At 40.7% G+C, this 12,691-nt stretch overlaps 1 protein-coding gene across 1 annotated transcript in view; it reads right to left on the bottom strand.

The window, feature by feature from the left end:
• Positions 1-12,691, bottom strand: part of RNF17 (ring finger protein 17) — a 341,311-nt gene that overhangs the window by 174,357 nt on the left and 154,263 nt on the right. Inside the window, exons 15-17 of the mRNA XM_069759912.1 lie at positions 9,899-10,099; positions 9,622-9,772; positions 2,407-2,525 (exon numbers count right to left, since the gene is read on the bottom strand). Of these exons, the coding sequence (XP_069616013.1) occupies positions 2,407-2,525; positions 9,622-9,772; positions 9,899-10,099 (471 nt within the window). The remainder of the gene's footprint in view (positions 1-2,406; positions 2,526-9,621; positions 9,773-9,898; positions 10,100-12,691) is intronic.

The following is a 12,691-nucleotide window of genomic DNA, read 5'->3' on the forward strand; positions in this document are numbered from 1 at the left end:
TAGAGTAACGTGAAGTCTGGCAGGGTGAAGGGTATGCACAGCATGACGCTGGGTGACCTATGGACTGTGTGAAGCCATTCCAGAGTCTGACCAGTAAGACGACATTGGGATAGGCCGACACCTGAAGACTGGTAATGACATGACCACAGATATTATACATAGCAAAAAGACTTTGAAAACAAAAGACTTTGATTTTGACAACAAAGAGATCCAAGAAAGAAGAAGGTGTACTCTGTGGATAGAGATGTGGGTTACGGTGAACAGCAGGGAAGAGCTAATGGCCTTGTGGATGATGTCTAGGTACCTAAGTGCAGAATTATGCTTCATTGCATCCTGAACTGTCACTAGTTATAAATGAGGTTGAGTAGGCAAATAAATCCCAGCACAAAACGTCCCTCAAATTTCATTGTCGAGTTCTCGACAACAGAGGGAATGTAGAAGGGAAGTGCTCCAAAATGTATATTTTTACACAGAGATGTGTTTAATGATATATAATTCCCCCACATGTGCTCAGTAGCCACCTCCTTAAGCTGGTATATCAGGTTTCATTTAGGACTAAAGGTACCGTCACACTGAACGATATCGCTAGCGATCCGTGACGTTGCAGCGTCCTGGCTAGCGATATCGTTGAGTTTGACAGACAGCAGCGATCAGGATCCTGCTGTGCCATCGTTGGGCGGAGCAGAAAGTCCAGAACTTTATTTTGTCGCTGGATTCCCGGAGACATCGCTGAATCATTCAGCGATGTCTTCACTGGTAACCAGGGTAAACATCGGGTTACTAAGCGCAGGGCCGCGATTAGTAACCCGATGTTTACCCTGGTTACCAGCGTAAACGTAAAAAAAAAAAAAACACTACATACTTACATTCCGGTGTCTGTCCCCCGGCGCTGTGCTTCCCGGCTGGCGCTCACAGTCAGTGCAGAGAAGCACAGCGCCGGGGGACAGACACCGGAATGTAAGTATGTAGTGTTTGTTTTTTTTTTTATGTTTACGCTGGTAACCAGGGTAAACATCGCGTTACTAAGCGCGGCCCTGCGCTTAGTAACCCGATGTTTACCCTGGTTTCCAGGGGGCTTCGCATAGTTGGTCGCTGGAGAGCGGTCTGTATGACAGCTCTCCAGCGACCACACAGCGACGCTGCAGCGATCGGGATCGTTGTCTAGATCGCTGCAGCGTCGCTAAATGTGACGGTACCTTTAGGCCAGTGATCAATAGACTTGTGACCTCATCCACACACACCTGGGGCTGGACACACCTCTTCTAGCTGGACATAAAAGGCACAAGACACATGTGTTCTGCCTCTTTGCTGTGCCTGCATGCTGGAATATCATGGACCTACATGATGGATAAGTACTCTGTATCCCCTTTTCTTACTAGGCCCTGTAACCTCTTAGGCATTAGGGTTAGCTACATAGATGGGAGGGCTGATATTGTGAGATTTGGGTAATCAGGCAGGTAATTGTGGGTTTTTATATTGTAGTGATATTGTTATGATATTACTGGATATTGTTGGTTACTACTGTGTAATACTGTTGGGACATAACTGTATACTGTAGTGGTATTACTATATCAGAGTTGTGATATGTGTGTACGTATATGTGTGGTGTGTGTGTGTGTGTGTGTGTGTGTGTGTGTGTGTGTGTGTGTGTGTATATATGTATATATATATATATATATATATATATATATATATATATATATATATATATATATATATATATATATATATATATATATATATATATATATATATATATATATTCACCAGCTTGGGTATAAATATATATGTATGTTATGGACTGCAGACTTGTGTGTGTAATAAATATCCTTTATTTTTACACTGTTTAGTCTCAGTCAGTATATATACATATATATATATTATAAGGAAAAGATAACGTTGAGGCATATTTAGTGGATATTAATAGTCAAGTTCGGCGATAATAGTTAATATCGGACCTCAATAGAGGTGTAGGGAGGTTTCCCCTAATTGATAACCATAAGGTTTGATATTTCGTAGGAGGGAACCCTGCCCTTTTACAGTGGCGAAGGGGGATAAAGCATACGGCACAAGAACATAAAACCTGAATTTAAGTTTTTGTGCATCATCAGTGGAAATCACCCATAAAAGTCTCGGTGTCCATGAAAATCACAGACAACACATGGTCGGTATCAGTGTGCAGTCTGGGCGTTGTCCATACTTAACATTGTAATGTTAGCAGAAGCTTTGAAATGCATTTATTTTTCCATATGTGAAAATCACTGATTAAACTAACGAAAAAAAACTGATAAAACAGACCATTTTTGCATAGGTGAAAAATTGTAGACGTTTGAATGAGACCTAATGGAGAAGTGCCCAAAATCCCTGAAAACGGTCTGTATAAATATATTGATTAATAAAACCTACTGAATATCCATGAGAGAGCACTCCAGACACATGACACCATACACCAAAAGGCTTTCGTGTAATGTTCTTAGGTTGGTGACTTCTGTCACTTCTAGCATGCCAAAATCATAACAAAACACCTAAAAATGAAAGAAAAAAAAACATTTTGAACTGACAATAAGAATACCGCAAGTGAAAACCCTACATAAAATGATAAACACAAGTCTGCAAAAAATATAATTTCAATAGCAGTTTTGGTTATTCCACATAATTTTAATGTTTTTTGGTGCGCCGAATACGAAAGTGACCTCCATTTTGTAATATGACATTCCGTTTCCTGCCAATTTAGGTAACTATGTTAAATAACGCAATACTGCAAAATAAATGAAAACAGAGTTATAAAATTAATTTTTATTACAAATTTTTCAAGAAAATTATTTTTGAACTGAAATGAGCTCACTAACACTCACTAAAATAGGTTTTTTTCCCCCCTCCTTTGTGGTTCTTCTTGGTACATTTACGCTTGCGAGTAGCATCTGGAATGTTTCTCTGAAGCATCCAACATCACTAATGCTTTATTTTCCCTGGTATCTTCTTTCCATCTCTTATGTCCTAGTGCAGTGTTCCCCAACTCCGGTCCTCAAGAGCCACCAACAGGTCATGTTTTCAGGATTTCCTTAGTATTGCACAGGTGATGGAATTATTGCCTGTGCAGGTGATGCAATTATCACCTGTGCAATACTAAGAAAATACTGAAACCATGACCTGTTGGTGGCTCTTGAGGACTGGAGTTGGGGAACATTGTCCTAGTGGAATCGTTCACCTTGCTCTTCACTCACAGCTCTCATATTTTCAGGAAAGTAATCAAGGTGGGAATGGAGGAAATGCACTTTCAAACCCATCAGGTAAACAAGGCTTGAAATGCTGTCCGTATTCGTCCGACCATCATTTTGTACTCAGGATCTTTATTTATTGCCTAAAAATTTCTCTCCGACCTCTTTAGATGCAAGCCACCCATCTTTTTGAGGATCTGTCACGGTACTGACAAACTATCAGCTATAAGCCTTCTAATGTCTGGTCCGATGAACACACCTTCCTTTAAATTTTGCCTCCGAGAGGCTTGGAAACTTGGAGACCAAGTATTTGAAGCATTCCCCATCTCTTGGAAGTGATTTTGCGAATTGCTTCATCAAGCCCAATTTTATGTGGAGAGGTGGTAGAAGAACTTTATAGGGAGGTACTAAAGTTTCTCGGAGAACATTTTTTTTCACCGACTGAGCACCCTCGGCTGCCAATTCTTCTTTGTCCAGTGATTTTGTCGGTCTCGACTGTTCCACAGACGTAGAAAACAAGGGTATTTGGTATACCCAGCTTCTTGCCCGAGCAGCATGCACAGGACCTTCAAATGCCCACCCACTTTCCAACCCTGGTCTTCATATTTAAGCTTACGAAGAATCAATTTAAAGTTTTTGTAGGTTTCCTTTAAGTGTACGGAATGACCTGTAGGGGTGAAAGCGTAAAAACTGCCATTGTGGAGTAAAACTGCTTTGAGACTGACGAATCATTTAAAAGACGCCATTGCGCTGAATCATATTGGATTTTGCATTGACTCATCAATCCTTCAACATCGATGCAATATAGCAACTTGTCTTACTGGGCAAAGTAAGGAACAAACTCATTTTCAAGTGTCAAAACAAAAACCCTTTAAAAATTAACTTTTAATACATTATTAATAAAAAAAAGATTAAAAAAAATATATCTATATATATATACCACAGTTCTTAAAAAAGGAGATCCCGTGAAAGTTTATCCACCGGGATAGTAGGAAAGATCCCCCCCACTTCACTACTCAGGGTGCCAACCTCCGCTGATAGGAATGGATATCTTCAGGGATAGGCGCAATCTATCTTCCCTAGATGTTTCCTATTGTCAATTTTTTTTATGTATTGTGCTATTCTTGCATATACCGGTGGATTAAACTTTCACGGGATCATTGCCTCAAGTCCCTGTACTGATTCCTTTTTTAAGAACTGTGGTATTTTTTAATCGTTTTTATTAATAATATATAAAAAGTTAATTTTTAAAGGGTTTTTGTTTTGACACTTGGTTCTTTCCTATTACTAAAACCCTACACTATTGCCTTTGGTTTTTGAACAAACTCATTTTTACAATGTCTGAACCATGAAAAAGACACTCCTGCTAACATTAAATTCCTGCTTTTGAGCCTTGATCCAAGTAACTCAGTGGCATCTTAGGAAAGATTCAAGTCTCTTACTAAATCCTTCATCTCCTGGGAAAAAAAAAATGTTGGTCTTGTATTATCATGAAAGTCAGAACTTAATTCGTCATCTGGTTCAGGTATGATTCCACCTTCATCGGAGCTAGGTATCTCTTCCAAGGTAGCAGGGGCCTTGGGTACTGGTATATCTGTGCCATGGGGGATGGGACGAATTGCTGAGTGAAGATTGGGCTCTGAAATGGAAAGCTTCCATTTGAAATTATACCCATTCACAGTGCATGAAAAAAAAGTAACAGTCGTCACTATGGTTCTTTTGCTCTCGCCATACCATAGGAATCCCAAAATGGAAAGCTTTTTTCTTATTCTTGAACCAATTTCAGAGGTCCTCAACTCAGTTTGCACACTTTATGAGGCGCCCAAACTATCTTGATCTCCAAGTTTTAGTCCAAAGTATGTGAAGTGTACTTTTTTCACAAAGTCTGTAGTATTCAGCTGTTGATTCAACACTGTATATTCACCACAAATGAAACAAACGGTCACGCGAATTAATACACTTCTCCAAAGCCATAACGCTAATTTGGGGAAACACGGTTGATGAATTAAATTCCAATGCAAGTTTCTTGAAAGCATAAGGACCTTTCATTATGGCATTAACCACCTGACTGCCAATAGCCAATCACGCATTTCCTATTGATGTAAATGGGGAAAGAAAATAAGCTGCCCAAGTCTGCAGAAAAACCTATAGGTTTATGGCAAGTCCTGACTACTGATGAGCGAGTATACTCGTTGCTCGGGTTTTCCTGAGCACGTTCGGGTGACCTCCGAGTATTTGTTAGTGTTCAGAGATGAAGTTTTCATCGCCTCAGCTGAATGATTTACAGCTACTAGCCAGGCTGAGTACATGTGGGGGTTGCCTGGTGGCTAGGGAATCCCCACATGTAATTAAGCTGGCTAATAGCTGTAAATCATTCAGCTGCCGCGATGAAAACTTAATCTCCGAGCACTAACAAATACTCGGAGGTCACCCGAACGTGCTCAGGAAAACCCGAGCATTGAGTATATTCGCTCATCACTAATCCTGACATTTAGGATTTTTTATATATTATTGTTTTCGTTATCAAAACACCAAAATACAAGGAAATTATATGAAAATAATCAGACAGCTTTTTAGTCACAGACCTGTGTAATCTCTTAGGGACACAATTTTAACCCCTTCATGACCTTGGGATTTTCCGGTTTTCCGTGTTCGTTTTTTGCTCTCCTTCTTCCCAGAGCCAAACCTTTTTTATTTGTCTGTCAATATGGCCATGTGAGGGCTTATTTTTTGCGAAACAAGTTGTACTTTTGAACGACATCATTGGTTTTAGCATGTCGTGTACTAGAAAATGGTAAAAAAAAATTCCAAGTGCGGTGAAATTGCAAAAAAAGTGCAATCAAACACTTCTTTTTTGATTGGCTTTTTTACTAGGTTCACTAAATGCTAAAACAGACCTGCCATTATGATTCTGCAGGTCATTACGAGTTCATAGACACCAAACATGTCTAGGTTCTCTGTTATCTAAGTGGTGAAAAAAAATTCCAAACTTTGCTAAAAATAAAAAATAAAAATTGCGCCATTTTCGGATACCCGTAGTGTCTCTATTTTTCATTATCTGGGGTCGGGTGAGGGCTTATTTTTTGCGTGCTGAGCTGGCGTTTTTAATGATAGCATTTTGGTGCATATATGTTCTTTTGATCGCCCATTATTGCATTTTAATGCAATGTCGCGGCAAACAAAAAAAGTAATTCTGGCGGTTCAAATTTTTTTTCTCGCTACGCCATTTAGCGATCAGGTTAATCCTTTTTTTTTTATTGATAGATCGGGCGATTCTGAACGCAGCGATACCAAAAATGTGTAGGTTTGATATTTATTTTTTTTATTGATTTATTTTGAATGGGGCGAAAGGGGGGTGATTTAAACTTTACATTTTTTTTTTGTTTAACTTTTTTTTAACTTTTGCCATGCTTCAATAGCCTCCATGGGAGGCTAGAAGCTGGCACCACTCGATCGGCTCTGTTATGCAGCAGAAATGCAGGTGTGCTATGAGCACCGACCACAGGGGGGGCGGTCACAGCAGGCCGGCATCAGTAACCATAAAGGTCTCAAGGACCTCTACCATTGACCTCTACCGCTGACCCCTGATCATGTGACGGGGGTCGGAGATGCGCTCATTTCCGTACGTATTTAGAACGTAAATTTGGCTGAAATAGATTTTAGGCAACATATCTCATTTGTAGAGACCTTGAGGTACCAAAACAGCAAAAAAACACCAGTAGAGAGGTAAAGATGCTTACCTGTCCAAGGCCTCCAAACAATTGCACTATCCAAGGTGCAGCGGACCCAAGTTAAGATGGAAAATACACAGGTGCAATAATACTGATATGGGAGCCAGCCTACAATCAGGGATTGGCAGCTTGGTACACCTGTGCAAACAAATAATCTGTATGTTTACCAAGCGGCCAATCCCTGATTGTAGGCTGGCTTCCTTATCGGTATAATTGCACCTGTGTATTTGCCATCTTAACTTGGGTCCGCTGCACCTTGGATAGTGCAATTGTTTGGAAGCCTTGGACAAGTAAGCATCTTTGCCTGTGTACTGGTGTGTTTTTGTCAAGATTAGTGGAGGTTTTTCCTCTTATGGTGTACCAAAACAGCAGAAACCCCAACAACTGACCTCATTTTGGAAATTAAAACTAATTGATGAATTTTGGGATGTGTTGAGCATTTCAAACCCATAGGTGATTCACAAAAAAATGTTATACTATTTAGGTGTGATGATGAAAAATTAAATTTTTCCGCTAAAATGTTGACCGCATAATTTGTTTTGCAATTTCTCCTGAACGTGACAATATCCCATATGTGGTTAAAAACTGCTGTTTCGATACATGGCAGGGCTTGGAAGAGAGCGAGCGCAATTTGATTTTTGGAGCGTAAATTTGTCAGGAATAGACTCAATGCAGGGCCGGCGTCAGCACCCGGCGCACCGGGCAAATGCCGGGGCCCTGGGGAAAGAGGGGGGCCCACTCACGCTGTCATAGATACAGCTGGGAGAGCAGAGCAGGAGATAACGTGCTCTCTCCGCCCACAAAGTCACTGCTGGCTGCGTTCTCTTAACCCCTATGAGCCAGCTCTGACAAGCATCTTCTCACTCAATGAGTACAGCCAGGCAGGCACACATAGGGGTTAAGAGAAGGCAGCCAGTGTGACATTGTTTGTGGGCGGAGAGAGCACGTTCTCTGCTCTGCTCTCCGCCCCTGGCTGGCTGCTGTGCTGCTGAAGTTATGAGGCAGATTCAGGAGGAGCTCCTAGTCCTACCAGTGCCTGAGTGAGTGGCGCTGCTATATACTACGTGGGCTGCGCTGCTATATACTACGTGGGCTCGGCTGCGCTGCTATGTACTACGTGGGCTGCGCTGCTATATACTACGTGGGCTCGGCTGCGCTGCTATATACTATGTGGGCTGCGCTGCTATATACTATGTGGGCTGCGCTGCTATATACTACGTGGGCTCGGCTGCGCTGCTATATACTATGTGGGCTGCGCTGCGCTGCTATATACTACGTGGGCTGCGCTGCTATATACTACGTGGGCTGCGCTGCTATATACTACGTGGGCTGCGCTGCTATATACTACGTGGGCTGTGCTATATACTACATGGGCTGCTATATGCTACGTGGGCTGCTATATGCTACGTGGGCAGTGTTATATACTACATGGCTGTGTTTATATGCGATCATGAATCGGGGTATGTGTTAAAGGGGGGGCCCACTGAGACTCTTTCGCCCGGGGCCCTCAAAAACCTGGAGCCGGCCCTGACTCAATGCCATGTTGCATTTGAAGAGCACCCCTGACACACCAAAATAGCAGAAACCCCCTTAAAAGTAACCCCATTTTGGAAAATAAACCCCAAAAGCAATTCATCTTATATTGAGAATTTTTAACCCACAGGTGATTCATGAAACTTTATACCATTTACATGTGAAAAATAAAAAAAAAAAAATGTCTACTAAAATACTGTTTGGGCAAAAAAATATATAGTTTCCACTAGGGGTAACAAAAATTGGAAAACAAATTGTCGTGCAATTTCTCCCGAACACAGCGATACCCCACATGGGGTGAAAAATGTTTTCGGCATATGGCAAAACTCGGAAAGCAAAGAGCGTCATTTAATTTTTTGGACCCAAATTTGGAAATAATGTTGCATTTACAGAGCCCCTGAGGTGCCAAAATGGAAGAAACACCCACAAGTGACCTGTCTTGGAAACTAAACTCCATCTGGAATTCATGTATTGGTATAGTGAATATTTTAACGCATAAACAACATCCCAGAAATGTAAAAGATTGGCTGTGAAAACGAAAAATGTTTTTTTTCCGCTTAGGTTTTACTTCAGCCTTAAAATTTTAATTCACAAGAAGGGTAATATGAGAAGATGGACAATTTGTTATGCAATTTTTACAGATCATGACAATACCCACTAAGTGGTTGCACTGAGCACACGGCAGGGATCGGATAGGAAGGAGCGCTACTTGTCTTTTAGAATGCAGATTCTGCAGGAGTAGATTGTGGGTCCTTGAGGTGTCAGATCAGGAGAAACCCCCACAAGTGACCCCATATTGGAAACTTCACTGCTTAAGGAATTCATCTATAGCGGGTACAGTGAGCATTTTGAACCATTTGCATAAAATGAAGGGACACTGCAGGAACAGAGACCAAATAGTACAAAGTGACTCCTTCTGCCTCATTGTGAGTGGTTCTTCCAGGGGTTTTGTCCGAATCGCGTCTTTTGGGAATTTACACGGAAACTACGATTTAAAGGGGTTTTCCCACAAACAAAAGTTAATTTTAATCAATAGATCTTGAAATAATAATTTTCACAATTGGATGTGTTTAAATAAAATAATCCTGTGCTGAGTTAATCTTAAAAGTGGAGATTGAATAACCCACAAATATTCTTACCTGGACCAGATTGTCAGACATTATATGTTTAACCTTCCCACGCATCCACTTTTTATCAGACTCAATGTGAACTGCAACTTGCATATCAACCTGCCATTCCACGGCTTCTGGTTTTGAGTTCTCATACCTGTCATACAGGCTTGCTTGCAAACTGAAAAACCCCAAAACAAGGGGAAAAAAGTGACAAATATTATACATACAATCACTGTTACTATACATTTGGCTTTTTTTTTTTTATTGACATCATACTAATGCCATGGTTTAACTTGCGGACTACCTCTTGAGAATGTTCTCTGTGGTCAACCACTGTACATAGATTTCACTGGGAGAAACAACGTAACTGATGAACACATCAAGCTCTTTCCGCTCAAACAGAGAGGTGGTGTCCATGTATTCTTCCACAGAGTCCGATGATAGGTCTAATACCGGATCCCATACGTCCTTCAGTGGCAAAGTATGGTCACCAGAATCTGATGTACTAAATGGAAGACAAAAAGAAAACTGCTTATATTTCCTCCAGGTACATTAGTGGAAAGACTACAATCAGGATTTAACAGCTGCTGACATTGGACCTGCTAAAAAGCAGAAATCTTGCATATTGCATAACCAACATACACAAATTCAGTAGGAGCCTATAACATGTTACAGAGTAGGACCTAAAAATCTAACCCAGTGGCTAGCCCTAAAAATAGCTCATCCTTGGACATCTGATCATCAAGACCACCTGTTCTTTACTAGTTCTACATTCTCTATTACTAGATTTTTTTGCCTACACAGCTATTTGTTGTAGGAAACGCATCCTTTAATAAATGCTGGTATAGTGTCGGTCATAACTACCTCTTGTGGTCGGGCATTTACCAGTCTGACTGCTATAACAGAAAAAAAAAAACTTTCCTAGTTAGCGGTTGGAATCGCCTTTCATCCACCCGTACTGATTGCACCCTGGTTTTTAGAATGGTTTTTGGAAGGAACAAGTTGTGAGCCAGTCCTTTGTATTGACCACATGTGTATTTATAAATGAGATCTCCTCTGATGAATCTTTTTTCTATAAGCTAAGAAAGCCCAACTTTTCTAACCTTATAGGAGAGGCCTTCATCCCAAGAAATAATCTACTTGCCAAACTTTGGACTGACGTGAGAATCTTTTCTTAAAATGTAGAGCTCAAAACCAGATCCCATATTTAATATATGACCTTAAAAGTGATTTATAGAGCGGTAATAATGCATTGGGATCACAGGATTCTACATATTTTTTTATATAATAAAATCCTATTACTTTTGCAGCTGCTGACTGACATTGAGTACACTCAGCTTACTTGTTCTGTTCTGTAGTCCCATGGAATGACAACAGATCAGCCACATGCTGCTAGTACCTGACCTTTACTAATACTCTTTTAGGCTTCAAACCCTTTGCGACATGCGCCGTACTAGTATTGCGCATGTTGCATCTCCCCATTTGATGTGGGCTCCGGGGGTGAGCCTACATCAAAGTCAGCACATCTCAGCTGTTTTGAACATGTGCCCGCAATAGGCGTGGGTGGAATCGCGATCCGCCTGCGCCCATTAACTAATTAAATGCCGCTGTCAAACTGACAGCAGCATTAAACGCGCGTTTCCGGTCATGGGGCTGGGAATATGTGCACCGCTGACCTCAGTCACATGATAGGGGGTCAGCGGTGCATCGCCATGACAACCAGAGGTCTCCTTGATACCTCTATGGTTGTTGATGCCAGATTGCTATGAGCGCCACCCTCCTACATAGGAGGGACGATCTGAGCATCGCCTTTATGTAGCACAGCTGATCGGGCTAGGGCAGCTTCTAGTCTCCTATGCCAAAATTTAAAAAAAGTTTTTTAAAAATATATATAAAAGCTTAACCCCTTTACCAAGGGTGGTTTGCACATTAATGATCGGGCCAATTTTTACAATTCGGACCACTGTCCCTTTATGACGTTATAACTCGAATGCTTCAACGGATCCCGGTGATAATGACAATGTTTTCTCGTGACATATTGTACTTCATGATAGTGGTAAAATTTCTGTGATATTGCCTGCGTTTATTTGTGAAAAAACTGAAATTTGGCGAAAAATGTGAAAATTTCGCATTTTTCCAACTTTGAATTTTTATGCCCTTAAAATCACAGAGTTGTGTCACACAAAATACTTAATAAGTAACATTTCCCACATGTCTACATCACATCAGCACAATTTTGGAACCAACATTTTGGGAGTTATAAGTGTTAAAAGTTGACCAGCAATTTCTCATTTTTTCAACACCATTTTTTTTAGGGACTAAATCACATTTGAAGTCACTTTGAGGGGTCTATATGATAGAAAATAACCAAGTGTGAAACCATTCTAAAAACTGCACCCCTCAAGGTGCTCAAAACCACATTCAAAAAGTTTATTAACCCTTCAAGTATTTCACAGGAATATTTTGGAATGTTTACCCAAAAAAAAAAATGAACATTTAACTTTTTTTTCATGAAAAATTTACTACAGATCCAATTTGTTTTATTTTACCAAGGGTAACAGGAGAAATTTGACCCCAGAAGTTGTTTAACAATTTGTTCTGAGTACCCCGATATCCCATATGTGGGGGGTAAACCACTGTTTGGGCACATGGCAGAGCTCAGAAGGAAAGGAGCGCCATTTGACTTGAATAAATTGACTGGAAATGTGATAAGACGTCATGTTGCGTTTGGAGAGCCCCTGATGTGCCTAAACATTGAAACCCCCACAAGTGACACCATTTTGGAAAGTAGACCCCCTAAGGAACTTATCTAGATGTGTGGTGAGCACTTTGACCCACCAAGTTCTTCACAGAAGTTTATAATGTAGACCTGTAAAAATAAAAAATCATATTTTTTTCACAAAAATTATCTTTTCGCCCCAATTTTTTACTTTCCCAAGGATAACAGAAGAAATTGGACCCCAAAGTTTGTTGTGCAATTTGTCCTGAGTACGATGATACCCCATATGTGGTGGTAAACCACTGTTTCGGTGCATGGCAGAGCTTGGAAGGGAAGAAGCACTGTTTGACTTTTCAATGCAAAATTGACTGGAATTGA

Source organism: Ranitomeya imitator, chromosome 3, assembly GCF_032444005.1.
Source record: "Ranitomeya imitator isolate aRanImi1 chromosome 3, aRanImi1.pri, whole genome shotgun sequence".
NCBI classification, from domain to species: domain Eukaryota; kingdom Metazoa; phylum Chordata; class Amphibia; order Anura; family Dendrobatidae; genus Ranitomeya; species Ranitomeya imitator.